The following is a 25,155-nucleotide window of genomic DNA, read 5'->3' as shown; positions in this document are numbered from 1 at the left end:
ATTGAGCCTTTTAGTATACATGCAGTATGGAAGCATGTTCAGTCATAAGGTGCATTTCCGCTCTGTTCATTATGAGTCCTTGGTGAACCCGGGTCAAGCCTGGCTCAAAGCAGTTTTTAAAATTGGATTTCAGCCTCAGGACAAAGAGTCTTAGACAAATGGTTTCCAAATTGTGGTTCAGGGTCTGTCTGAGCTGCTTGGAAAGGTTCTAAGGACTCTTTGTGAAATGAAAAATTGTTTATTTTCATTTTCTCTCAATTCACAAAGGACAACTTTTCTGATCGATGGGGCAGTCTCTGTACTGCTCCGCTTCTTTGTCAACAACGCAGATAACTAAAAATGAGATCACATAATAGCCCACACACACACACACACACACACACACACACACACACACTGAACTACCTCATGCCTCCATTCCACAACTTCCCAAAAATAGTCTGACCCCTGTGTATATTGATGCCTGTATGAAAAATACACACACATCTCTTTATTACAATAAAACAAACACTACTCCAGGGGTACTCAAATACAAATCTTAAAGGTCCAAAATAAATGTTTCAATAAGACAAAGGTCCGTTTATTACGGTCATTCAAACTTTTAAACAATTGCAACAAGATTCTTAACACAAGGTTGCAAAAACTAAAATAATCTGTATGCAGCCGTTTTCATTGTTATTGTGTCTGTGCTTGACCCCTCAGAGTCGCAGTGTAAGAGCTGCACAGTTATGAATAAAGGCAGCTGCACCCTCTTTCATTCAGCATTCCCATTATTGCTTTATAAATGTATTCCCCCTTGTGTGTCCACTGAGGTTCGTCAGGCCCAACACATCTTCAACAAACTCCCCCTTTGCCTCATCATAACAACTCACAAACACCAGCAACTGAGCATTGTCAGTGGTGTCAGTGGACTCACCCACAGCTAAGGAAATGCACTGTGCATTTTTTATTCCATCACAAAGCTGATTAATTAAATCACCAGCCAGTATTTATGTTCTTCTGGTTGCTGTGGAATCTGAGAGGGGATTTGCTTGATTTGACCTGTTATTTTCTCTTTTTGTTTGCCTTCAACATGGTCTCCATCAATTCAGTCATGCATTCTTTTATACTGCAGTTATTATCCAGTGGAAAGTCCTTACCTGCTGGCCTAGTTCAATCAAAGTGGTTACTTTCTGTTGGCTGGGCAGTGTAGTTTTACACACCGTCTGATTTGACTTTCTCAGGACTTAAAACAGTTTTTTGGGGGCAGACCCCCTCAAAGAAAAAAATATATTTACACACGTAAGGTCATCATCTTAATAGTTGTGTATGCTCATCCGTGAGCAGAGCATCAAGTTGACATGTCTATTACAGCTGAATGCGGCGATTACCATTTTGTTCAGCAAAACGCCTCACAAACGTATTAAGATCAACAGCTTTAGTGCGTTTTGATTCAATGCTGAGTACAGCCAAACTGACAGTCTCTTCTCTGTCAGACCGCAAATACCTCATTCCTTCAGTGCTTGGGTCCGAATGCTTCTCGTTTTGCGCCGTCCAGTTAAAAATGAAATCGCCGCCAATCGTATGTCCACGCTCGCGCCAGGACCGGGGGAGGGGTTACATGACGTGCATCTTGTGCTGCATTCACTTGCACTCGGACATTAGAGACTTTCTCTCATAAATGTCCGATGAGCCACAACTTTTCTTTCAAAACAAAGCTGCCAACTGGGGTGGCAGCTGGGGTGGCAAGGCCTATTTGTAGGGTGTCAGTTGCCACCCCGGTAGGTGAAACTAGGCTACTAGCTACAGTACAGATGGAACTAGATGAGATTTTTTTTTTTAATTCTCGCTCTGACTTAGACAGGTTCAAAGAGACACACACATTTTTCCCACCCGCATTCCGCGAAGACCCGCCCTACTGTGCCTCTGATTCGTAGATTGTTTGGGGGGAAACGCTGACTGGATGCTGAATGTGATTGGACCAAAGCGTTGACACACACAGGTGGAACACAGTGGAACAGTCAGACATGCAGAGCGCTGTTTGCAGTGGACATAGCGGAGAATTTTGACTCGTTGCGAATGCGTTGTGGCGATGTCTCACATATAATACAGAGAGATAATACATATGAAAAGTATAATTTGCTCAGAGTCCGGAGACAGTGGTGGTTCGGTCCGGATCCGGACCGGAGTCCGTAGTTTGAGGATGCCTGCACTACTCCCTCCCCAATTCCATCCAGATAGAAGCCTAAACAAATAGTTTTGCATTTTGGGGAAATAAGCTTATTTGGGTTCCGGCCTAGAGTTAGATGAGAAGATTGATCTTGACTCTCCGAGGAGAGCGCCATCGATCCTCTCATCTAACTTTCATCAAGAAAGCAAATAAGGGTGTTTGCCAAAATATCAAACTGTCCTTTTAAAGCTCTATACGAGAGGTATAGCACGTTTTATCTAATTAATGACAAAATAAAAGGGCAATCAGTGAGCGAAGAATTCCGTTTAGGCTGTTCCAGTGAAAATGTGTGCGTGTATTTGCCACGATTTGGCTCAACATTTGATTGGTTGTTCCATGCCGCACCCTTCTAAGTTTCATTACATTTGGATCTGTAGTTTTTTCGGAAATCCTGCCGGCAAACTGATAACCACCTCAAATAAATATATTTTCTGTTACGTATCAATGTGCGAAGTTCACTTGACATTTTATATTGATATCCTCACTTCCAAATCCAACTGCTGGTTTTCATTCTTTCTGACCTTACTTCTTTATTTGTATGGCGCTGTCTTACTGAACTCTATTTTTGTTGTTCTGAGAAGGAACCATTTTGGAAAACCACCTTGGTGGTGAGTTGTTTCTTTGGCATCTAGTGTAGATCTATTTTCTGTGAAAATGTGGTTAATTCATCCTGTGACACCATAAAGCCCTGCAAAAGAAAAATCACTACACTTGTAGATGTTTCATTTTTAGTCTATTAAGTTATTCCTTGCCATGTAAATGGTGCGCTTTTTTTAAATCACCACTGGGAAAGTATTGAAAATAGTCATTGCACGTAACCTCATGCAGCAATAATGTAACGTCAAAAAAGGCATAAAAGTGATGCAATATTACAATACAATACAACTTTATTTATAAAGCACTTTAAACCTCCAGACCAAAGTGCTGTACAGGCAAATAGATAAAACAAAGCATATAAAAAAGTAACACAGCTCAGCTCACACACCATAAAACAAGTACAAGTAAAAACAATTTAGATGCAAAAAAGCAACATTCTGAAAGATGTTGAAACGCCAAATGTTAAAACGCTAAGGAGACGAGGTGGGTTTTAAGAAGCGATTTAAAAGCAGGCAGTGTGGAGGCCTGTCTGATCTCCAGGGGCAGAGCGTTCCACAGGTTGGGAGCCGCTACAGAGAAGCAACGGTCCCCTCTGAGCTTTGACCTGGTTTTAGGCACATTCAGGAGCAGTTGGTCCGCTGACCTGAGAGGGCGGTTCGGCGTGTAATGCTGTAGCAACTCAGCAAGGTATGGTGGGGTCATGCCATTTAGGGATTTCAAAGTCAATAAAATAATTTAAAAATGGATCCTAAAATAAATTGGCAGCCAGTGGAGAGAAGCTAAAACAGGGGAAATGTGGTCATACTTCCGTGTGCCAGTTAAGAGCCTTGCTGCGGCATTTTGCACCCGCTGTAGTCGTGCGAGGGAGGACCCACTGACCCCCATGTAGAGAGAGTTACAGTAGTCCAGCCGGGTGGTGACAAAGGCATGGATTACTGTTATTATTACTGTTATTACGGCAATATTAGTCGCAGGTGAGCTTTAGGTGTTGGCATAGTTTCTTTACTTGGCGTATTGTAACACAAATGAAACTATTTTCAACCTTGAAGGTACAAAATCAATCTAAAAACCTATATCATGCTTTAAAAACGTGGTCGATTTAAACAAGCATCGTTAAATGATGCTTTGCAAAAACCAATGCAGCATGTCCTCAGTATATGCTTACCCGGGTCCCTCACCTCACCTCTGTGCACACCACACACACTGCTGCTGGCAGTCTGTCCCATAAGAGGTCTAACGATCCTCTAAGCAATGAGAAATAGAAATGTTTCCAAAAACTCGAACCATCTTTTGCTAATTATGATCATTACAGATTGGTTAATGTACTCAAGGAGGTGAAGTGGCAGCATCAGCACCGTGCCGATGCAGACAATTAACACTAAAACACATTTCAGTTTTTCTCAAAAGTCACAGAGAGCCAACTATTTTATGATGTCATTATGACCCTTTCCACATTCAAAGAGTTTCATTTGGAAGTGAGATTTTCTCCATTTGGAAAGTAATAAGCTTCCATCCATCCATCCATCTTCTCCCGCTTATCCGTGGTCGGGTCGCGGGGGTAGCAGTTCCAGCAGAGAGCCCCAAACTTTCTTTTCCCTGGCGACATCAACCAGCTCTGACTGGGGGATCCCAAGGCGCTCCCAGGCCAGCGAAGAGATATAATCCCTCCACCTGGTCCTAGGTCTACCCCTTGGTCTCTTCCCAGCTGGATGTGCCTGGAACACCTCCCTAGGGAGGCGCCCAGGTGGCATCCTAACTAGGTGCCCGAACCACCTCAACTGGCTCCTTTCGACGCGAAGGAGGAGCGGCTCAACTCCGAGTCCCTCCCTGATGACCGAACTTCTCACCTTATCCCTAAGGGAGACACCAGCCACCCTGCGGAGAAAACCCATCTCGGCCGCTTGTATCCGCGATCTCGTTCTTTCGGTCATGACCCATCCTTCATGACCATAGGTGAGGGTAGGAACGAAAATGGCCCGGTAGACAGAGAGCTTTGCCTTCTGGCTCAGCTCCCTTTTCGTCACAACGGTGCGGTAAAGCGACTGCAGTACCGCTCCCGCTGCTCCGATTCTCCGGCCCATCTCACGCTCCATTGTTCCCTCACTCGAGAACAAGACCCCGAGATACTTGAACTCCTTCACTTGGGGTAAGGACTCATTCCCTACTTGAAGTGGACAGTCCATCGGTTTCCTGCTGAGAATAATAAGTAATAAGCTTAAGGCTTGAAAAACAAGTGGCTAAAAACGATTTTGTGAAATTTCATTTGAACATGCTATGTAAATATTAGGCTAACGAAATAAAAATAAAATAGGGCAAGCAGCGGATCAAAGGAAGACAGAAGTTCTATGTGTTTGAACTGACCCTTTCCTCATGAAGAAATAACAGTACTGGACTAACCATCATGTGAGACTGTCCCTGTTCATTAAATCACACTTATTTTTAGATTAAAGCTTTGGTTCGCACTTTTAGAGTTCTCTAGGAATCTGTTTTTAGCATTCATAAGTCACTCTTCCTTCCACCATCCACGCTTCTAGTTTCATCACTTTATAAAAAGGTACCTCCTGTATTCTGAAAGGTGCTTATAATCATGAACTAATCTGTTTGTTTTTGATGTGTGTGGCCTTTTCGCAGGCAAAATGGGGAAACAGAACAGCAAGCTGACCCCTGAAGTGATGGAGGACCTGGTGAAGAACACAGAGTTTAATGAACATGAGCTGAAGCAGTGGTACAAGGGTTTCCTGAAGGACTGTCCCACCGGACGCCTGAACCTGGAGGAGTTCCAGCAGCTGTATGTCAAGGTGAGACTCCACTGACTCACTTTCACCTGATGGATGAACACACAGACGAGACGGAAGAGAATATACACTCCTGTTGATCTGACTGGAGTTCATCAGAGGACAACAGCACACAGTTCCTACAAAGCTGCTGAACACACACTAGTTTGTTTTAACATGCTGACTGGTAAGATTGATTTCATACAAACAGATTACAAAAAACCTTAGATAATGTTTTTTTTGTCATAATAGTTTATTGACTGTAAAACGTATTCATCAGTAATAGGAATGTAGTACAGCAGACCATGTATTCAAAGATGTACAAATTCATGTTTAATGAAAAAAAGAAAAAGTCCATTTAGGGCTTGTGGAATAAGCTGTAAACACAGAATTTACATATGATCACTGTATGGTTAGCGTGTTAGCAAACAGTTGCAGACACAAAGAAGAAACATAATAATTTATTTAAAGTTATGTTTCATGACCCCTGATACAGTAAGTCCAATATGTTCTCCTTTTCCTCTGTGTTGGTCTCCGCCTCCTAATAAAGAAAATATCTGGCTTTTTAGTTTCTAAATGCTCTACTAAGTTCCTAGCTAGTTGCTAACTTCTTACGTTTCCTGTTTGATGCTTGTTCGGTACCACACAGCCCATGTGTCAGACTTTTTTTGCTGAAATCAAAATAAGGTTGATAAGCGTGGCAAACAAATTCCTGAAAACCAAAACAATTAGCTAAAAGACACTTAAACTCTGTAGAGCTGAGGGAACTGCACAATAGATTATTGTAGGATTTAAGTGGTGGTTTAGCTTAACTTAAAAAGTACCAGGTGAAACCTCTAGTAGTATTTGTAACTCAGAGTAATAGTCATAATGGTAGTATTAACACCATGTTTTGATTGTAGAAGTATTAGCAGAAGACACAACATGAGCACTAGTAATAGTAACGAAGTATCACGGTCAATAATAAGCCATCTGTTGATTCGGAAAATACCATTCTCAGTTGGGATTCCCACAATGTATATTAACCGGGTTGGTTAGGGTCACATGATTACACTGGGAATCACCACAAAATCCTCTGAGGGAAAATGCATTCCTATTAAAACCCCTGCAAGATGTTAGCAGGCACCCTGCCACATTCCCATTCGCCACTGCCGTATCTGGGCAGAAAATGAACAGAGGCAGATATCAGAGGCGCTCAGATGATTATCTTCTACTGCTAATAGGTAACCTATATCTCATTACCTCTGACAGAGAAGTGTGAATATATTCCATAATGTATTCATTAAGTCTTATAAAACAGGCAGAAGCACTTTCATGAAAACGATGATGGTCTTTTAATGATGGGAAATTGTGATAACATTGCTTAATAAGTGGCTATGAATAAAGTTTACTAATATAATAAACCTGCAATTGTTAACTACCATCTCTGCTGGTTTAATCAATTAGATCTGAGCAATAATACTGTATAAATAATCATAATGTAGGACAGGCTTATCTTGTGTCCTCTTGAACACCTCAATTTCCTTAGAGTTCTTAAGAAAGCTCTCTGACCATTTTAAGAATAGGCATTCATCTTTTATCACTGGTGCTGGGAAATGCCTCACTACCAGAGGGGCTGTCGTTACATAAGACACTCCTTGGAACTGAGGGCATGGGGGCACTTCCTCTAAATGCCACCGGAGCTCAAGCATCGGCTAAGACCAAAAGAGAAAGTAAAAAAATCCCAGAAATAAATTGAGGGAGGGCTGACTGGATTAAAAAAACAAGACAAAGCACATCTGTCACCACTGGGAATGACGTTTTCAGTTTAGCCAAATGTATCATGTTAAAAAAAACGAAATGGAAAAGCATCAAATTGAATTGAGTTCAAATTGAACTACAAAAGAAACCTGGACTCCTGGGAAATAAGGTAATAAACGAGGGACAAAAACACCAAATAAAAAAAAAAATCTCTTTAGAGCACAATACGACGGCACACAAGCAGCAGATGCAGGGAAATCTGAAGCCGCACAAAGGGGGAAAGGCAGCTAAGATCTAAAGGGGTCTTGTAGGCTTCTGGGTAAATTCTATTATTGATGCATCTTATTGTGTTTCTAGGCAACAGTGTATCAGTGATAGGGCTTTATTTAAATCCAGAGAGCTGATAAGTGGAAAAACGGTCTGCTGCGACCTCACATTAATGGGACAGATTGTTCCTGTGAAGAGTGTGTGTGTGTGTGTGTGTGTGTGTGTGTGTGTGTGTGTGTGTGTGTGTGTGTGTGTGTGTGTGTGTGTGTGTGTGGTGCGTGCGTGCGTGCGTGCGTGCGTGCGTGCGTGCGTGCGTGCGTGCGTGCGTGCGTGCGTGCGTGCGTGCGTGCGTGTGTGCGGGTCATATGTTCAGTGGGAGAAAGAGGGAGACGGTACAGCGTGTTTTGCGTTGGTTGAAAGCGAGAAACACAGAGGGACAGAGACAGGAAAAGTAAGCAAAGTGAGGAAAAAATGGATTTGTGAGAAACGTATGAGAAGAGTTGTGTGTGTGAGAGTCTGCCTGATAGAAATAGAATAAGAGCGGATATTAAACTGTTTGACGTGGTCATTTAATTAGTTCAGAGGAAAATGGCGCTGATCACTTTGCAGAATTATGCTGTTTCTCAATTTGTATACTTCTGTACTCTGTGTACTATTACATTACATTGCATTTAGCTGATGCTTTTATCCAAAGCGACTTACAATAAGTGCGTTCGACCAAGAAGATACAAACTTGAAGAAAACAGAATCATATAAGGTTTCATAGAGCTAAAACATTTCAAGTGCTACTCAACCGGCTTTAGATAAGCCAGTCCTTTATTAGTATATAAGTGATTTGTTAGTAATTCTATCGCTCGAAGTGGAGTCGAAAGAGATGAGTTTTCAGTCTGCGCCGGAAGGTGTGTAAGCTTTCTGCTGTCCTGATGTCAATGGGGAGCTCATTCCACCATTTTGGAGCCAGGATAGCAAACCCACGTGTTTTTGCTGATGGGAACTTGGGTCCCCCTCGCAGTGCGGGTGCAGCGAGCTGTTTGACTGATGCAGAGCGGAGTGCACGTGCTGGGGTGTACGGTTTAACCGTGTCCTGGATGTAGGAACATAACAGTAAAAAGTTGAGTATGGAACGCCGCTTCCTACCCTCAACAGCGGCCATCTTGGCTACCAAGTACCAACCAAAGATGGCGTAACCGGCTGCAATTGTGGTTACTTTGGTGGACACAGCACTATACAGATTAAAGTTATACCTGTTTTTTTTCACAAAACTTTAAGAGAAGCCACTGTTCTTGATTATTGGCTGATCAAAACTGTCTTTAATGATTTGGTACCGAACCATAACTTTGCTAGCTAGCTGGCCAACACACGTTTATGATACTTAACAGTTCAGCAGGATAATCTCCACATATTAACACCATTTTATAATTTTTAAAGGGTGAAGCTAACATTAGGCTATTAACAAACTACATCAGGGTCGCAATCCAACTGCAAAGCTAAAGGCGTTTAGTAGTCTCATTTAGTCACTCACACATTGAAGCTGAAGAGATTCACGAGTTCTGTATTTACTGACGTATTTTATGTCGCAGAACAACACGTGAAAATCTCTTTAGCTTGTGGTAACCTTCGACCTTATTTCAGGCTTCTTACCAAAAATACGTTTAAAAAACCTTTGACTAGGGCTAAAATGCTAACTCAATTCTGGGTTTTGGTACCAATACTGCACGACTCTATTCTGATTCAAATCATTCAAATAGGAATCTTTCCTATTCTGTTTCTATGGTCTGTGTCCTCCCTGTGCATGCATGCGTGAGACAGGCAGGGTTAGACTTACATCTGTGCACCTATATCTTTATTTTTCTGCTCGCCCACACACTAACACAGATCTGCACCTGCGACAGTCGCGGGGTGCAAACTGCAGTTACCTCGCCTTCGGCTGCCAGCCTGGATCTAATGTACTGTTTTGGCTGTACATAAACGCGTTGTTTTTTCTTCTTATTCTCTGTGCTCTGTCTCTCACTCCTTTCATTTCCACTGCCTTTGTGGAGGTAATCATCTCTTAGGCTGCGTAAAGGGAGACAGAGGAAGAGAAAGTGATAAAGAGGGAGAGTTGAGAGGCATCAAAGAACAGGAAGAGAGGAAGGGAGGGAAAGCAGGTGTAGGATGTCGGCTGGAAATAATAGAATTATACTATTTATTATAATGTGCACAAGGGCAACCACACACAATTAATAAGCACTGTTTCACAAAATAGACAGCACTAGTAGTAGAATCTAGTGAATTCATTCATTTTCCCTTTTAGTGGCTTCCGTGCCTGTTCACACAGCAGCGCCTGTATGCTACGGCGTGTGACGTTTCTCAGCGCTGACACGGCAGCCGCTCTAGGAGCCATTTGTAACAGGATAACTACACTGAGATGTTAAGGTGATAGATTTAGTCACTGGATTTTTTTTTCGAGAGATTGACGCATGCAGAGACAGCAGTCACACTGACAGATAGCCATGAACACACACACACATACATTGAACAGTGAGCTATTGAAATATGGTTATAATTGACTTGTTCTGTTATATAATATATAAAATGAGCACCAATATTGTTGGTCTACTGCCAGGTGGTGTTCTGTTGTTGTTAGTGTGATGGGGTAGCGTTTCAACAACTCGATAATGAACCTCATTATGTTTTTGCTAACATGCAGCATCTCTCTGGCTCTTCCACTCATATTACTCTGTTATTGTTTCTATGGAGAAATACAGGAGTAGAAAAAATGTATTACAATAGAGTGGTGCAGTAATGATGTATATTTGTAGGCATACCTGGAAGTAAGCAACTCAACGGGTCCCTTCGACAAAAGACAATGTGATTTTTCCCCTGGATTTTCGAAATATTGCAGAAAATAAGAACTGTAGAAAACATACCTCATAGACACATTACATTACATTGCATTTAGCTGACGCTTTTATCCAAAGCGACTTACAATAAGTGCGTTCGACCAACAAAATACAAACTTGAAGAAAACAGAATCATATAAGTACATCAGGTTTCATAGAGCAAAAACATTTCAAGTGCTACTCAACTGGCTTTAGGTAAGCCAGCCCTTTATTAGTATATAAGTGCTTTGTTAATAGTTCTATCGCTCGAAGTGGAGTCGAAAGAGATGAGTTTTCAGTCTGCGCCGGAAGGTGTGTAAGCTATCTGCTGTCCTGATGTCAATGGGGAGCTCATTCCACCATTTTGGAGCCAGGATAGCAAACCCACGTGTTTTTGCTGATGGGAACTTGGGTCCCCTTCCCAGCGAGGGCGCAGCGAGCTGTTTGGCTGATGCAGAGCGTAGTGCACGCGCTGGGGTGTACGGTTTAACCATGTCCTGGATGTAGGAAGGGCCAGATCCATTCGCAGCATGGTACGCAAGTACCATTGTCTTGAAGTGGATTCTAGCAGTTATCGGAAGCCAGTGAAGGCAGCGGAGGAGCGGCGTGGTGTGGGAGAATTTAGGAAGGTTGAAGACCAGGCGAGCAGCTGCATTCTGGATGAGCTGCAGAGGTCGGATGGCACATGCAGGTAGACCAGCCAGGAGGGAGTTGCAGTAGTCTAGGCGTGAGATGACGAGAGCCTGGACCAGAACCTGCGTCGCTTTCTGGGTCAGCTGGGGACGTATCCTCCTGATGTTGTAAAGCGTGTATCTGCAGCAGCGGGTTGTAGCAGCGATGTTTGCAGTGAAGGACAGTTTGTTATCTAGGGTCACACCCAGATTCCTTGCAGTCTGAGTCGGGGAAACAACTGAGGTGCCGATGTTGATTGTTAGGTCAAGAGTGGGACAATCTTTTCCCGGAAGGAAGAGCAGCTCAGTCTTGTCAAGGTTGAGCTTGAGGTGATGAGCAGACATCCACTGAGAGATGTCAGCTAGACAAGCAGAGATGCTTGCGACGACCTGGGTCTCTGAGCGGGGAAAGGACATAATTAATTGGGTGTCGTCAGCGTAGCAGTGGTAAGAAAAACCATGCGGGCTAATGACTGATCCGAGCGAGTTTGTGTACAAGGAGAAGAGGAGGGGACCAAGAACAGAGCCCTGAGGGACCCCTGTAGTTAATTGACAAGGGTCGGACTCAGACCCTCTCCAAGTAACCCTGTAGGTGCGGTCTTTCAGGTATGAGGTGAGGAGGGAAAGTGCAGAGGCTGAAACTCCAAGTTCTTGGAGAGTGCGAAGGAGGATCTGATGATTCACCGTGTCGAATGCAGCAGACAGGTCCAATAGGATGATGACAGAGGAGAGGGAGGCTGCTTCAGCAGTGTGCAGTTCCTCAGTGACAGCAAGGAGGGCAGTTTCTGTGGAGTGACCTGCCTTGAAACCAGACTGGTGCGGATCCAGAAGGTTGTTCTGATTGAGATAACAGGAGAGTTGTTTAAAGACAGCGCGTTCAAGTGATTTAGACAGGAACGGGAGGAGAGAGACAGGCCTGTAGTTTATAACATCAGACGGGTTGAAAGTGGGTTTCTTTAGGAGAGGGTTTACTCTTGCCTCATTGAGACTGTTTCGAAAGTGACCAGAAGTTAGAGAAGTGTTGATGAAATGGGTGAGAAACGGTAGAATATCAGGAGCGATAGTCTGAAGGAGGTTTGAAGGGATAGGGTCCAGAGGACAGGTGGTAGGGCGGGCAGAGGTAATGAGGGTAAGAACCTCACTTGGAGAGAGAGGGGAGAAGGAGGTTAGTGTGTGGGTGGAAGGAGGGTCTGGTGACCCAGTGGTGAGTAAAGGTGAGTCAGAAAAAGAAGAGCGAATATCATCAACCTTTTTTTCAAAGTGGTTAACAAAGTCGCTTGACAGAAGGGAGGAGGGGGAAGGGGCTTTGGGGGGATCCAGGAGGGAGGAGAAGATGGAGAATAGTTTTTTGGGATTGGAATAGGAAGATTGGATCTTATCTTGAAAGAAAGTGCTTTTTGCCTGAGAGATCGAAGCAGAGAAAGAGGAGAGGAGAGGAGAGCCTGATAGGTTAGGAGGTCGTCACGGTGTTTGGATTTCCACCATTTCCGCTCTGCTGCCCGAAGGACGGTTCTATTAGCACGCAGTGCATCATTTAGCCAGGGAGCAGGAGGGGACTGACGAGCACATCGTGTTGCGCAGGATAATATCCTACTTTTATGATTTTTGAATTAGAAAACAAAGCACATCATGGTAGCATTGCTGCGCATCATCACCGCTAAGCTAAAGGCGGATAATGTTTGGTGTGATGATGTTGAGTAGTTTTTTTTCAGTCACGTTTTCATGACACAAAAGCTTCGAACATTCAACAGTGGGGTAATTATTGACATATATTTTGTTTTTGTGTTAACCAAAGACCTTATTTCAGGGATCTAACAACAAGCACATTCAAAAAACACTTAACTTGGAGACGAAAGGAACCCAGAAGTGCTCAAATACTAACTTGCTTCAGGGTCTTAGGACTAATTCCTATTTTCAATTTTGAACTTGCGGGTGCTTTCATGGTTTCAACAAAGGCATAAAACATATGAAAAAGTATTCTATTATGCCTTGGAATTCACTTCTGTAAACTTTATACCATCCTACATTTGACATTTTGAAATGAAAAATCTGAACACTTTAATCCTGGTTTGTTGATTAGAAGAGAAGCAATATTAAGGGGAGAGAGGACGGCGTTGTTGTAGATTGGAAGCATTGTTGTGACACTGGCCCACGCACACAGACACACACACACACAGATGCTGACCTGAATGTAGATGTATGGATGGATTCCGCTCGGTTGCGTCTCGCTTGCATAGCCTCAAGGCTTTTGCTGATGACGGGTGTGTGTGTGTCTGTTTTTGTGTGCGCACCGCTGGCTATCCAGCAGCACTGACTGTGAGACTCCCCAGACAGAGAGAGACAGACAGACAGACAGACAGACAGACAGACAGACAGACAGACAGACAGACAGACAGACAGAGTGATAGGATTGTTAATGAAGCGACAGACAGACACTGACATCATCTGGTCAACAGTCTGTTTATGTGAGGAAAACATACGGCGACTGATCACAGGAGACAGAGACTGACAGAACAGATAGAGATGCGTCAAAATTATTTTTAATTATTTGGAAAAAAAATGCTTCTGTAATAATACAGATAGATGTGCCACAAAGTGGAGATAAGCCACTGCAATGGCTGACTCATGCATTAGAGATGATAAAGAAAACATGCTAATTTGCACTGATGCTGTGTATTGACTCCAATTCACAGTTCAAATAAATGAACGGTTTTCCAATGTTCTGTTCTTTATTGCATCAGGCAATAAGTCATTTTGTATTTTTTTTACGTACAATGTACTTAGAAACGACACACTCACACATCAAAATCTTCTAAAAAACAATGCTTATAATATCGTACGTCATCCTGATAATTTTACAATGCAAGTAAAACTATTTTTAAATGTTTAGATCACAAATGTTCCTAGTACATAACAAAGTACAGAAAAGTCAAATATTATTTAGATCCAAATGTATATGATTTTCTAAATCCCAAACTATTTTACACATGGACCGTCAATAAAGATATATGTACATGTACACACGTTATTAAGAAAGAGTAGCAAATACAAACATAACCTTAGTCCTCAAAGATTTATTATTTGAAATATACATAGATGTATTCTAGAAGCAATTATGGTCTCAGAATATATTCAGTATAACATGTGGAGATACAAATTGGACAAACTGGCTTTAAAAATCATAATGGGATTTTACTGAATGTAACTAATTATTTTTGCACTCTGAGAAAGGAGCTGGGTTCGATGTCTGAGACTTTTTTTTTTTCTTAACTTAAAAGCTTGAATTTTATTGAACAAATGAATTGATTCCCCTTCAAATTGGCGACCGGCCTTATAACACTCCACCGTTGTCTTACTAAACGTCACTCTCTCTTTCTCTTTCCAACCTCCTTTTTCCTCTTTCGCTCTTTTTCTCTCCCATTTCTCTCTTTATCCATTTCCTCTCACCTCCCTTCCTCTGTCGGGGTCGGCTCGCGGCTGCCATACACTAATAATAGCTTCTGTCATTTCAGAAGCTCCCATGCCATTCTCTATCGATGTCACAACACAGACACACACACACACACACACACACACACACACACACACACACACACACACACACACACACACACACACACAGAGCTACACACAAAGTCTCCTAAAAGGCAAGGAATTCTGTCTGTGTGCTTTACAAACATTTTTTTGTGAGTTGCTCAAATATAGAAAAAATCCAGATTCTTTGCTCTGAAGATTTGAGTCAAATGGTAATGATGAACTCGGGAGGGGATCTGACACCGAGTAAGCAGACTGTAATTTTCTCGAAGACATGAGTGTTTTTCTTCGCCGTGGAGGTTTTACCATCATGCCGAGTAATTACCAAAAGTGTTAATTGTATCTACAGTATTTCAGTATTTGCAGTCGAGGTGCATCGGTAATGAGCTGTTACAGAGAAGACAGACACACAAATGCACTTAGAGAGGCAGAAAGGAAGATAGAACAGACACAGAGAGAGGTAACAAAGGATTGATGAATTGTTTTTGACCTATCAGCTGCTCAATAGCCTCTTTGCAATATCTCGCTATGGACCTTGAAGCTGTAATTGAATTATTCAGCAACTTTCATAAAAGTCTCCCCAATGCTTCGGCACAGTGAAAAGAGGAAATGGGAAGCTACTGAGTACCTTTGGATGCACAGCGTAAGATAATAGGGTCTGTTCTGGTGGGAAATCATAATCAGATGAAGCTGTGTATAACCATTAGCACATCCTCTGTGAGAATAAATCAGTTATCATGGTTGAGTAGTGAAGGCCAAAAAGCTATTAGTCTCACTGTGCAGGTTAAATCCCAAATGCATTAGGGTGATACTGAGGGTGACCTTCATCTGGTTAACAAGGGTTCAAGCTACCGTGTCAGCAAATACCCACCCATGAGAGAGACGCTGAGTCCCTATCAATGGACAGAGACAAGGAAGGAGTTTCTTTACAGAAATCTGATGACATTACTGATGTGTTTGAATAGAAAGATGAGGGCAAAACAAATGATGATACAAAAATTAGGCCAGACTCATGTTGTGTATGCACTCAATGTCAAGTCAGTTTAGAGATGTTCACAAGTCTTTTTTTGCAAGTCCAAGCCAAGTCTCAAGTCTTTGGTCACGAGTCCAAGTCAAGTCTCAAGTCTTTGTGGGGTGAGACTTGATCAAGTCTCAAGTCTTTGGTCACGAGTCCAAGTCAAGTCTCAAGTCTCTAAAAAATAAAAGTCTCATGTCTCTTCTGGTTGTAATAAGCCTTCTATTGTCTGCTGCTATCCAGTCTGTTAAGAATACTGCACAGCTATATCTAAGAAATTCAAAGCATTGACTGTATTATTATCACTCCTATATCTATTAGCATACAGTATCAGTACTGATTAGTTGTTTGTTATATGTTCACTTTAAACAGGCTATTGCAATATGAGGGAAAACATCACACTTTTGCTAAATGCAAACAACTTATAAGCAAAACACTTCAGAATCAGAAATTAGTATCACAAATACTTTATTAATCCCCCGCAGGGAAACTGTGTTAAAAGTAAACATTTGTTCTGTGCCATTTGCAAGTAAAAAACTATTGCTGCAATATTATCTGAAATATACTGAACTGGTGATATTAAAACATGACCTGTTCCAAAAGAGATATCTACCATTAACACCATTTACCAGCCAGATGCTGGTAAATCATGCAAGTGGCTGGTTCTGTATGTTGCACGCACCAGCCAAACATAACAATGGCAATCTATTGAGTGGCTGGTAACATTTCAACATTCACTAGGCTAGCCATTTGGCCAGTGGACAAACATGTTAAAATGTGACCTCTGCAACCGTATTGTTTAATTACACTGGGTCTCTAATGACATCTTTTAAGTCTACTATAAATAAACATATTCCTCTATCCTCTCACTCAAACCCAGTGTAATGGTAACCTGATAAACCTGTAACATTAACGTTACGTGGTCAACAATAAACCTGTAACCTGCCTATCAACCGACAGATGTATTTATGTATGTAACTGTATTTTTCTACGTTTAACGTTAGCCAGTAGATGGTGGCAGCGGAACGTAATGATTAACGTTACCGACCTTTTTTATGTCATGTCAAGAGTTGGATGTCAACGCCACTCAACGCAAACAAGTGTGACAAGCAAACATTCACTCGTCTTTTCAAATATTCAGTTACAAAGCTAGTAGCAAGCTAAGTTCACATTACATAGCTGATGCTGAGCTAAACATGTTTGCTAACCGTCCATAAGTGCTTTGACAAAAAATCCATTAAAAAATGTCATCTGTGGAAGCTGTAGTACTGTAAAAAGCACGACCAATTATTTTAGCCGGCCCGGCTAAAATAACTGGATGGCCTACCTGCCTGTCAGCCTCCCATCGGGGCACAAACGTATCTCGTGCCCTCATTGGTCATGTGCGCGTTCGTGTGTGTTGGAGGAGGGGCTCTGTGAGGAAGTGGCAGATTTTCTCCGGTTGTGTATTTTCAAATTCTAGCGATCTCGAGCCGGTTTCTCAAACTTACCTACCCCACCTTTAATACACCAAAAATAGAAAACACAATGATTGTTCACGAGTCCCAAAACACGAGTCCAAGTCGAGTCCGAAGTCTTTTGAGCAGGAGTCCAAGTCAAGTCTGAAGTGTTTGTGTGTGCGACTTAAGTGCGACTCGAGTCCGAGTCACAAACTCGAGTCCCCATCTCTGAGTCAGTTCATCTTGTGTTTGTCAGAGTACTCTGTAAATAGATGTAAATCAGTGGAGTGGTACTCTTCTTGCCATCTTGTAGTGCTTTGGATAGCCGATTATTAGGTTAGGGGCCTGGCTTTCCCTGTGCTCTCCTTATCTTAATATTTGCTTTCTTTGTTTTTCTCTCTCTATCTCTCCTTTACAAATAGAATGAGTAAAACGCAGATTCTCATATTAATGAACACAGCTGGGTGTTCAGATGGCAGCCATTTTTATTTATGCTGACATTTTTAAGCACTTGGTCCATTACGGGATAACTTATTATATGATTTCATCCAACAACTCAATGTCTTTTTCTTTCTAATGTTACCATATCTATATGCTAAATATGAACATATAGCCAGGGACGTTTAGCTTATTTAAAAAAATCTCAGCACCTGTTTGAATGTGTTTGTTTAATCTGTACACAAACAATGTATGCAGGTGCTCCTCAGGGTTTAACATGGGGTCCCCTTTTATTTTTGAATATTGGGTTTCTGTGCTTCTGCCCCCCTGATCCTGCCTCAATTTTAAATAAATGCTAAGTAAAGTTAAGTCTTAATTCCCGCAACATACTCTAGTGTCTCTTTTGCTTTTCCACTTCTATTCTTATGCATAAAACAGTTTTGACACTTTCAGAAAAATTCGGGAACCAGACACTGCTATCTGTAGATGAGCACATTATTAACAGTCTTGAGGTCACAATAGACCACATAATTGTCTCCTATTAATCATTCCTAAAAGTCGTGGCAGACAGCTTTTGTTCTGACGTTTTGTTCTTTGCAGTTTTGTCATTTGTCCTCACTGACCCAGCTGTCCGATTAGCATAACTTAACATGACTTTACTGCCTGAAAGATTGAAACTTTTCTCAAGACAGGAAAGCAGGACAGCTAGGGAAGAGAAACCGTTAGAGGGATGACAGCCAAAGGCTTGTTTTGCAAAATTATAGCTTTGTCCCGGTTCAGAAGATGATACCTGCTTCTATATTATTTGAACAGTTACATAAAAGAGCATTAGTTAAGTTGTCAAAGTGTGGAGAGCAAAAAAAGCCTACATTTTAAAGTTGTTTCAGTTTCTTACTGTGACACGGATCACTAACGTAGCATTCAAGCTACCTAAGGCGTGTGAGAATTGGATAAAGAGAGGGGATTAAAAAGATTGGTACAGTTCATCTTAATGGAACACAATAATTCACTGCATAGCCATTTGAGATCACTGATAACTACATAGAGCAGTCAGCTGGCAAAACTACAATCTGCTATTAAAATGGCTCACAGGCCTGTTTGTGACCTTTGAATCCCCCTTGTCAGGAGAAAACAGATATCTCTATATTATCATGCACCTCACGGTAAGAACAAATCAGGCTATTCTCATTCACTGTTCGTACTTCTGTGAAAAGCAATGCACGATAATTGTAATGTAGAATTAAACAGACAAAGTCTGCATTGGTAAATAGTTGGGGTGGATAGACCTAGGTCAAACAAACCTAAGTCTTTAACCCAGAACACTGCTGTTCACGTCATGTATGAAACAAAAAGTCAATGTTTGAACCACAATATTATCCTTAACCTAACTAAGTAGTTTTTTGGCCTAACCCCACCCAAGTAATTCAAACGTATGTATTTTAACCCAAACCACAGTCTTTTCCTTAACCTAACCAATTGGTTAAAAAATAACAGTAGGGACTCCGGCAGTAGGGAGCACAAACATGTGAATGATTGCATGCGCGCTCAGACAGAGTTATTTCATACACATGCACACATGAAGGATGTCAGACATGATTGAGCAGCCATGAAGAATGAATTGATGCTTAGGGAGCTTTGATGAGTCACGTAGAAAGAGATACAGCATGAATAATGAACCATATGTGGACATTTAAAGAAAAGTGTTCTCTGGCTCTCCCCTCGCTTCCCTTGCCTCTCTCTTCCTCCTCTCTTCTTCCTCCCTTCCTCCTCTGGTGCTGTGAGCACGAGAAGCTTGCAGGCCGATTATAAGCTTTTTAAAAGGTGGCTTAGAAGTGTGCTGCTGTGGATTTATCTTGCCAAGCACTTTAGAGACCAGCCATTCTGGACACACCACTGGCAAAAGAAGATAAAGGGAGCAAGTCCTACCTTCTTTCTCTATTATTCTGCCTCGCTTTCAGCTTCGTCACATGGCAGAGGGTAGCCCTCTGGTCTACCTGCCAGACCTGGCAGCCAGCAGTGAGTCATGCTCTGCTTCCTGCCCTGCTTGGCAACCTTTCTGTTTCTGATTTAGATCAGAGTTGGCATCCAAAAAGGCACTGGTGAAATGCGCCAGGCATTGTCTTTTTTGTGCTATTTGAATGATATCGTTATCACCATAACACAACGTTACTGGACTGGGTTATTAATAGGAAAATTGCTATTTAAGTACCATTTATTGCAGCTGGCTATTCTCTTCATCCCTCAATGCCAATAACTATTCTCCTCACCATCCCCTCCACTCAATGGTGCCATCTGCTGTTGTGTTGTCATTTACACTCCTGATGCCAGATGGGTGTTTTGTAACCACAGATAAACCATGTTCAGGGACAGGTCTGCTTCCAATACCAATTAAATCACAGGCTGAATGATTGTGTGCAGTCTAGGAAATCCAAACACAGCCATTCAGGACAAACAGCAGCAGTGATATCTAGTCAGCCATTCAAAGCAGGTTGAATGTCATCTTTGTTAATCTACTGTACGGTTTTCATGTGGTGTCAAACAGAAGAGGATTACCACGCTTCAATATCTGCTCCAACACATACAGGACTTCTTACACTCATGATGCACGGTTTATGTTTGATCAAGTGAACCGTCTTCTTGAAAGTCTATTGTCCCACTGAATCAAAGGCTCATCCCTCAAGGCAAAAGCAATCGTACAGACCTTGACCGTAAACAAAGGTCACAATTGTATTAATGCATTCTTATTAGGCAGCAGTAGTCAGAGACAGATGCCTGCGACTTTCAGCCCACTTTGTGAACAAAATGCACCATTGTTGGCAGTGACATAAAAATACAATGCAACATCCGACACACTCTCCCCCTGCCTGATCGATTGGACTCCTAACCCTAACTGAACACCTTGTTTTAGCTGAAATCGCCTCCCTCACACATTTTACTTCAGGTCCAGGGATATTTGTAAATGTGATAATTTTTTACTTTTAATAAGAATAATTATAGAGGATATCGATGAAATTATTCTCAGGGATAAATTACTTCAAACTTGCACAAATATCACAGGAGACACCCATCTGAGAATAACATGAGGATAATTAATAATGCATTTCACTGTGCAGAGGGGATTGAGTGTGTGTATACGTGTATATGTGTGTGTGTGTTCTGTCTGACAGATCCTGAAGGCTTGGAAGCAGCAGTGCGCTGGCTAAGTTTCTGTTGCTGCCTGGCATGTCACTGAGGGTTTATGTAAGAGTACATGCAGGCTCTGTCTCTCTCACGCAGACACACACGTCACACTCACAGTAAATAACCCTGTGATGGATTATGCATGTATTCCCTTTCTCTCTCTCTCTGCCTCTCAAGCAAATAAAGTAGCATCTTAGATATGCTTTGATGAAGCAATGTAAACAGTGACCGTCAGTGCTGTCATGCCAAGGTCCTGCTCGTGTGTTCCTCTGAACGCTTGACTACGTATGACAATGTTAGCAAATGGATGCATGAAACAAAACAATTACTTAAAGGGGCTCTATTATGCTAATTTCAGATTCATATTTGTGCCTCTACTGAGACATGTTTACATGCGTTAATGTTCAAAAAAGGTCTTTATTTTTCTGCTGCAGCACCTCTTTTCACCCTCTGCCTGAAACCAGAGCCCAGTCTGCTCTGATTGGTTGATTGGTGAACTGGCTTCGTAGTACAGGCCTCAGCTCTGTTATGATTGGACAACCACTTCAAGCTGTCCCACCCCTTAGCCTATCACGTACAACGTGTTGTAGTGCTACCCAATAGAAGTGCGAGTGTTATGTAGCGATGCCGTTATGTAGCGATGCCGTTATGTAGCGGAAGTAAACAAAGGAGTCCAATGAAGGCGAATCAGGCCGGGATCTGGGATTCAAGCCTTTGCAGAACATTTACATGCACAAAAACCTGAATAACACACTGAAAAACCCCACAAAATCATAAAAGGGCCCCATTAAATAGCCCTGTAGTGCCACAGTAAAAAACAAGTTATTTTTGGAGAAAAATGTAAGTGCTTTGAAAGGCAATTGAAATCCTGACTGACCTCTAAAAACCTGTGCTTGTACGCTGTGGAGATGAATAGCCAATAGAAAACCTGCTACGAATTGTTGACAACATTGGATGCAGTGTTCTGTATGACCCTTAAGCGAGGAGACGTGACCTTGTCGGCTTTATGAATGGAAACAATAATAGACTTTACACCATCTATTCTCCTAGCTGTACTATTGTATAATACTCTATGATTTTCCACTTGTTTGTTCAGTGGTCATGGTGAAGAATTAATTTTTCTTTCAGTCCTGCAGGTAATGAAAACATTTATACTAGGGATGCTCCGATCGATCGGTCACCGATCGATATCGGCCGATACTCACTCTCTACCGATCGATCGGTGCTCTCTAAACATGCCGATCGCGAGAGCCGATCGCATGACGTAAAATACATGACACTTTTCTCTGTGTGCGGCAAAACAAGCTCGCCAACATGGCTTCACCGGTCTGGCATTATTTTAAGGTGTCCGAAAAAGACAGTAAAATAGCGGTATGCAACGTGTGTGAAGCAGAAATCCTGCAGCTCCGCCCGCCGGACAGGTAAGCGCAGCGAAACACACACACAGGGAGAACCAGACCGCAGTTAATTTCCTCATATTCCAAACGAGAAATTACGGTAGCAAATCACCCGGTTCTTTACGACCAGAACTATTAACGGGATACAACCCGGAGGAACCAGGCATGGAGGGAGGTGGCAGAGACAGTGGGTGAAACTGGTAAGTTTTCGCCTGTTTGGGGAGTTTATATACAGGGGTGCACATAACTTTTTTGCCCTGGTTCTCAAAGGAGCACCTGGAGATGTTGCTTGGTGCTCATCCTTAAAATGAAATAAACTGTAACTTTTGAGGGGGTCATTATTTGCCAGACACACGGCACTGAACACAAATGCAGAGGTGAACACAGAACACACATGCAGAGGTGAACACAAGACAACATTAGCACGACCAGTAATCCTACAAGCTGTCATCACTACCCTCCTGACTATTTTCCTCACTGTCTTCCTCTGTCAGACATGGTAGCTGATGATGTAGGTCTACTTATTTCTCTCTGGTTGAGTCTGCGATTAGCTGCTTGCATCCACAAGTCAACAGCTGGGTTTGGGTCGAAAGTATCTGTTGTCATCTTAGACAAGTGGATGTAATCAAATAAGTATGTGAACATAACCAATAACCTATAGCCAATAACAAATGAATGTAACTTATTTTATTTGTGTTGTTCATCAGGGGCGGCGACAGGGGGGAGCTAGGGGGTGCTGAAGCACCCCCCAGGATTGCCAAAGCACCCCCTAAGCACCCCCAAGAAATATGTGTTTTTTTCTTTTTTTCGAAAATTATTATTATTATTTTTATTAAATTAAATTAGAAATATTATTGATTACATCAATGCATATGTGAAACAAACACATTTTTGACCAAAAACATAAAGCCAACACAGGTGATATGATTAGGCCAATGGTCAGCACCCATTCGATTTTTGACCTACCCATAGGCTAAATTACTTTGTGACACTTGATTGACTTCCTGTTAGCTAGAGCGCCAAATGATTTGCTAACAGCAAAGTGAAAAATGGATCGTTTTTTAGTCCTTAAACGACCACGTGTGGACACTCAATCAAAACCAATTGAAAGCGAGAGGGATTCTGCACATAATAGGCCTCGTGAGTACAAGTAGCTTACTTCTGGGTCTCTGTGTTTCATTCAAGCCCTGCTCTGTGTGTGTGTGTGTGTGTGTGTGTGTGTGTGTGTGTGTGTGTGTGTGTGTGTGTGTGTGTGTGTGTGTGTGTGTGTGTGTGTGTGTGTGTGTGTGTGTGTGTGTGTGTGTGTGTGTGTGTGTGTGTGTGTGTGTGGCACGAGCCATTTTGTGTGCGTGCGTGCGCGAGCGAGCGAGAGAGCTCGCCTCGCGCACCAGTAGGTATCTACCGGAGATCGTTGTGGTTAGCATCTGGTGCTAGCTAGCCAAGCTAATGGATATAAGGAGCTTTTTCAACAACAAGGTGGAGGGAGAACTCTCTCCTGTCAGACGGAGAGTCTCAGGTAACCTCAACTCAGGTGAAGTAAAGGACTCTCTCAGTGTTTAGATAGTTAACTTTAGTCTAGTTATCTCAGTGGGTCTCAAACGGTTTGTTTTAAAAGGGGAGTGATTTGTAAAATATCTATAAAGAAATAGAAAATCTGTTGACAGTTCTGTTTCGTATGGGTGTTGAGATGTATCCATAGATCTCTTAATGTTGCTCTCAAAGTGCACCAGATTGATGCTTTTAACTTAAATATGTAACAAAAAATCTTCCCGGGGGAGCTAGCCCCCGGACCCCCCTAGAGGAGGTGAGGACCCTCCTAGAGGAGGTGAGGTCCGCTCCCCACTTGTAAAAATAGCACTTTACCCCTGCCTATATGCCGTGAGCTGATTATCGAGCCTTCATTGTAACAGTCACGGGTGCACTGTGTGTGTGTGCGTGGGGAGTGTTGCAGTAGAAAATGCAACTGTAGCGCTGGTGCATTAATGGGAAACCCTAAATGTTTGAGCACCCTCTATGAAACGTCAAGCTACCCCACAGCACCCCCTAGAGAAAATCTCTGGCGCCGCCACTGTTGTTCATTCATATCTTATTTTACCTTATAATTTTTTTTTTTTATCTCTCCAGTTTTAAAGGATATTTTTTGGTTACTGTCCTATAGTATACATTGGAATGATTTCAAACCTGTTTATCCCAATAATTATAAAGGAGTGCCTTGGAAATATGTGTTTACATAAATTGTGACCAAATCGTTTGAACTTAGACTAAAGTTAACTATCTAAACACTCAAGATTACTTTACCTCACTGAGCTGTATTATCAGCCTCTCAGTCTGACTGGAGAGGACTCTCTCTCCACATTATTCTAGAAACATCTTCTTCTTATATCCGTTAAAGCAGCTAGCACCAGATTCTAATAACAGCGCCGGTACCGGTGCACCCTCCCTCTCTCCCTCACTCACTCGCATTTTGGCTGTGAGCTGCGGGCGCCAGATAAGCCAACATCCCCCATTTTCATCACTTACAGCGCCCATCGTACAGGGCAAATGAAACGTGTAACCGGGGTGAAAAGGGTGTACATTTACTTAATTGTGAATATCGTTACATCAAGGCCGAAAATTAGGATGAGCACCAACGGTCAAAAAAATGGTTTTCCCTCCCAAAACTGCCAGCGCAGCGCCTCCACAGATCTGGCGCCCTAGGCGAACATCTATTACGCCAGCGCTACGGGCCGGCCCTGAGTTCATATGCAACTCGCAAATATCTTTCTCTCTTCTCTCTCCTCTCTTCTCTCTCCTCTCTTCTCTCTCTCTCTCTCCCTCTCAATGTTGGTGCGCAAATGCGCCTTTTTTCAAATGACCCGGTGCTCTTTTTTTAGCGGAGGTGCGCATGCGCACCTGCGCACCAGTTATGTGCAGCCCTGTTTATATATATATATATATATATATTGCTCGCATAAAATCCCCGGGGTTTTTTGCTTTGTATGTCGGGGGCGGGAGATTCATGTGATTGGTTGTTGGTCGCGTTGCTCGCAAAAA

General features: G+C 42.4%; 1 protein-coding gene across 1 annotated transcript in view; it reads left to right on the top strand.

Moving 5' to 3' along the window:
• vsnl1a (visinin-like 1a) overlaps positions 1–25,155 on the top strand; it is a 44,081-nt gene that overhangs the window by 4,412 nt on the left and 14,514 nt on the right. Inside the window, exon 2 of the mRNA XM_034228743.1 lies at positions 5,438–5,604. Within this exon, the coding sequence (XP_034084634.1) occupies positions 5,443–5,604 (162 nt within the window). The 5' untranslated portion in view covers positions 5,438–5,442. The remainder of the gene's footprint in view (positions 1–5,437; positions 5,605–25,155) is intronic.

Source organism: Gymnodraco acuticeps, unplaced genomic scaffold, assembly GCF_902827175.1.
Source record: "Gymnodraco acuticeps unplaced genomic scaffold, fGymAcu1.1, whole genome shotgun sequence".
NCBI lineage: Eukaryota > Metazoa > Chordata > Actinopteri > Perciformes > Bathydraconidae > Gymnodraco > Gymnodraco acuticeps.
The sequence above is the reverse complement of the archived record's forward strand: the minus strand, read 5'-3'. Positions and strand labels throughout refer to the sequence as shown.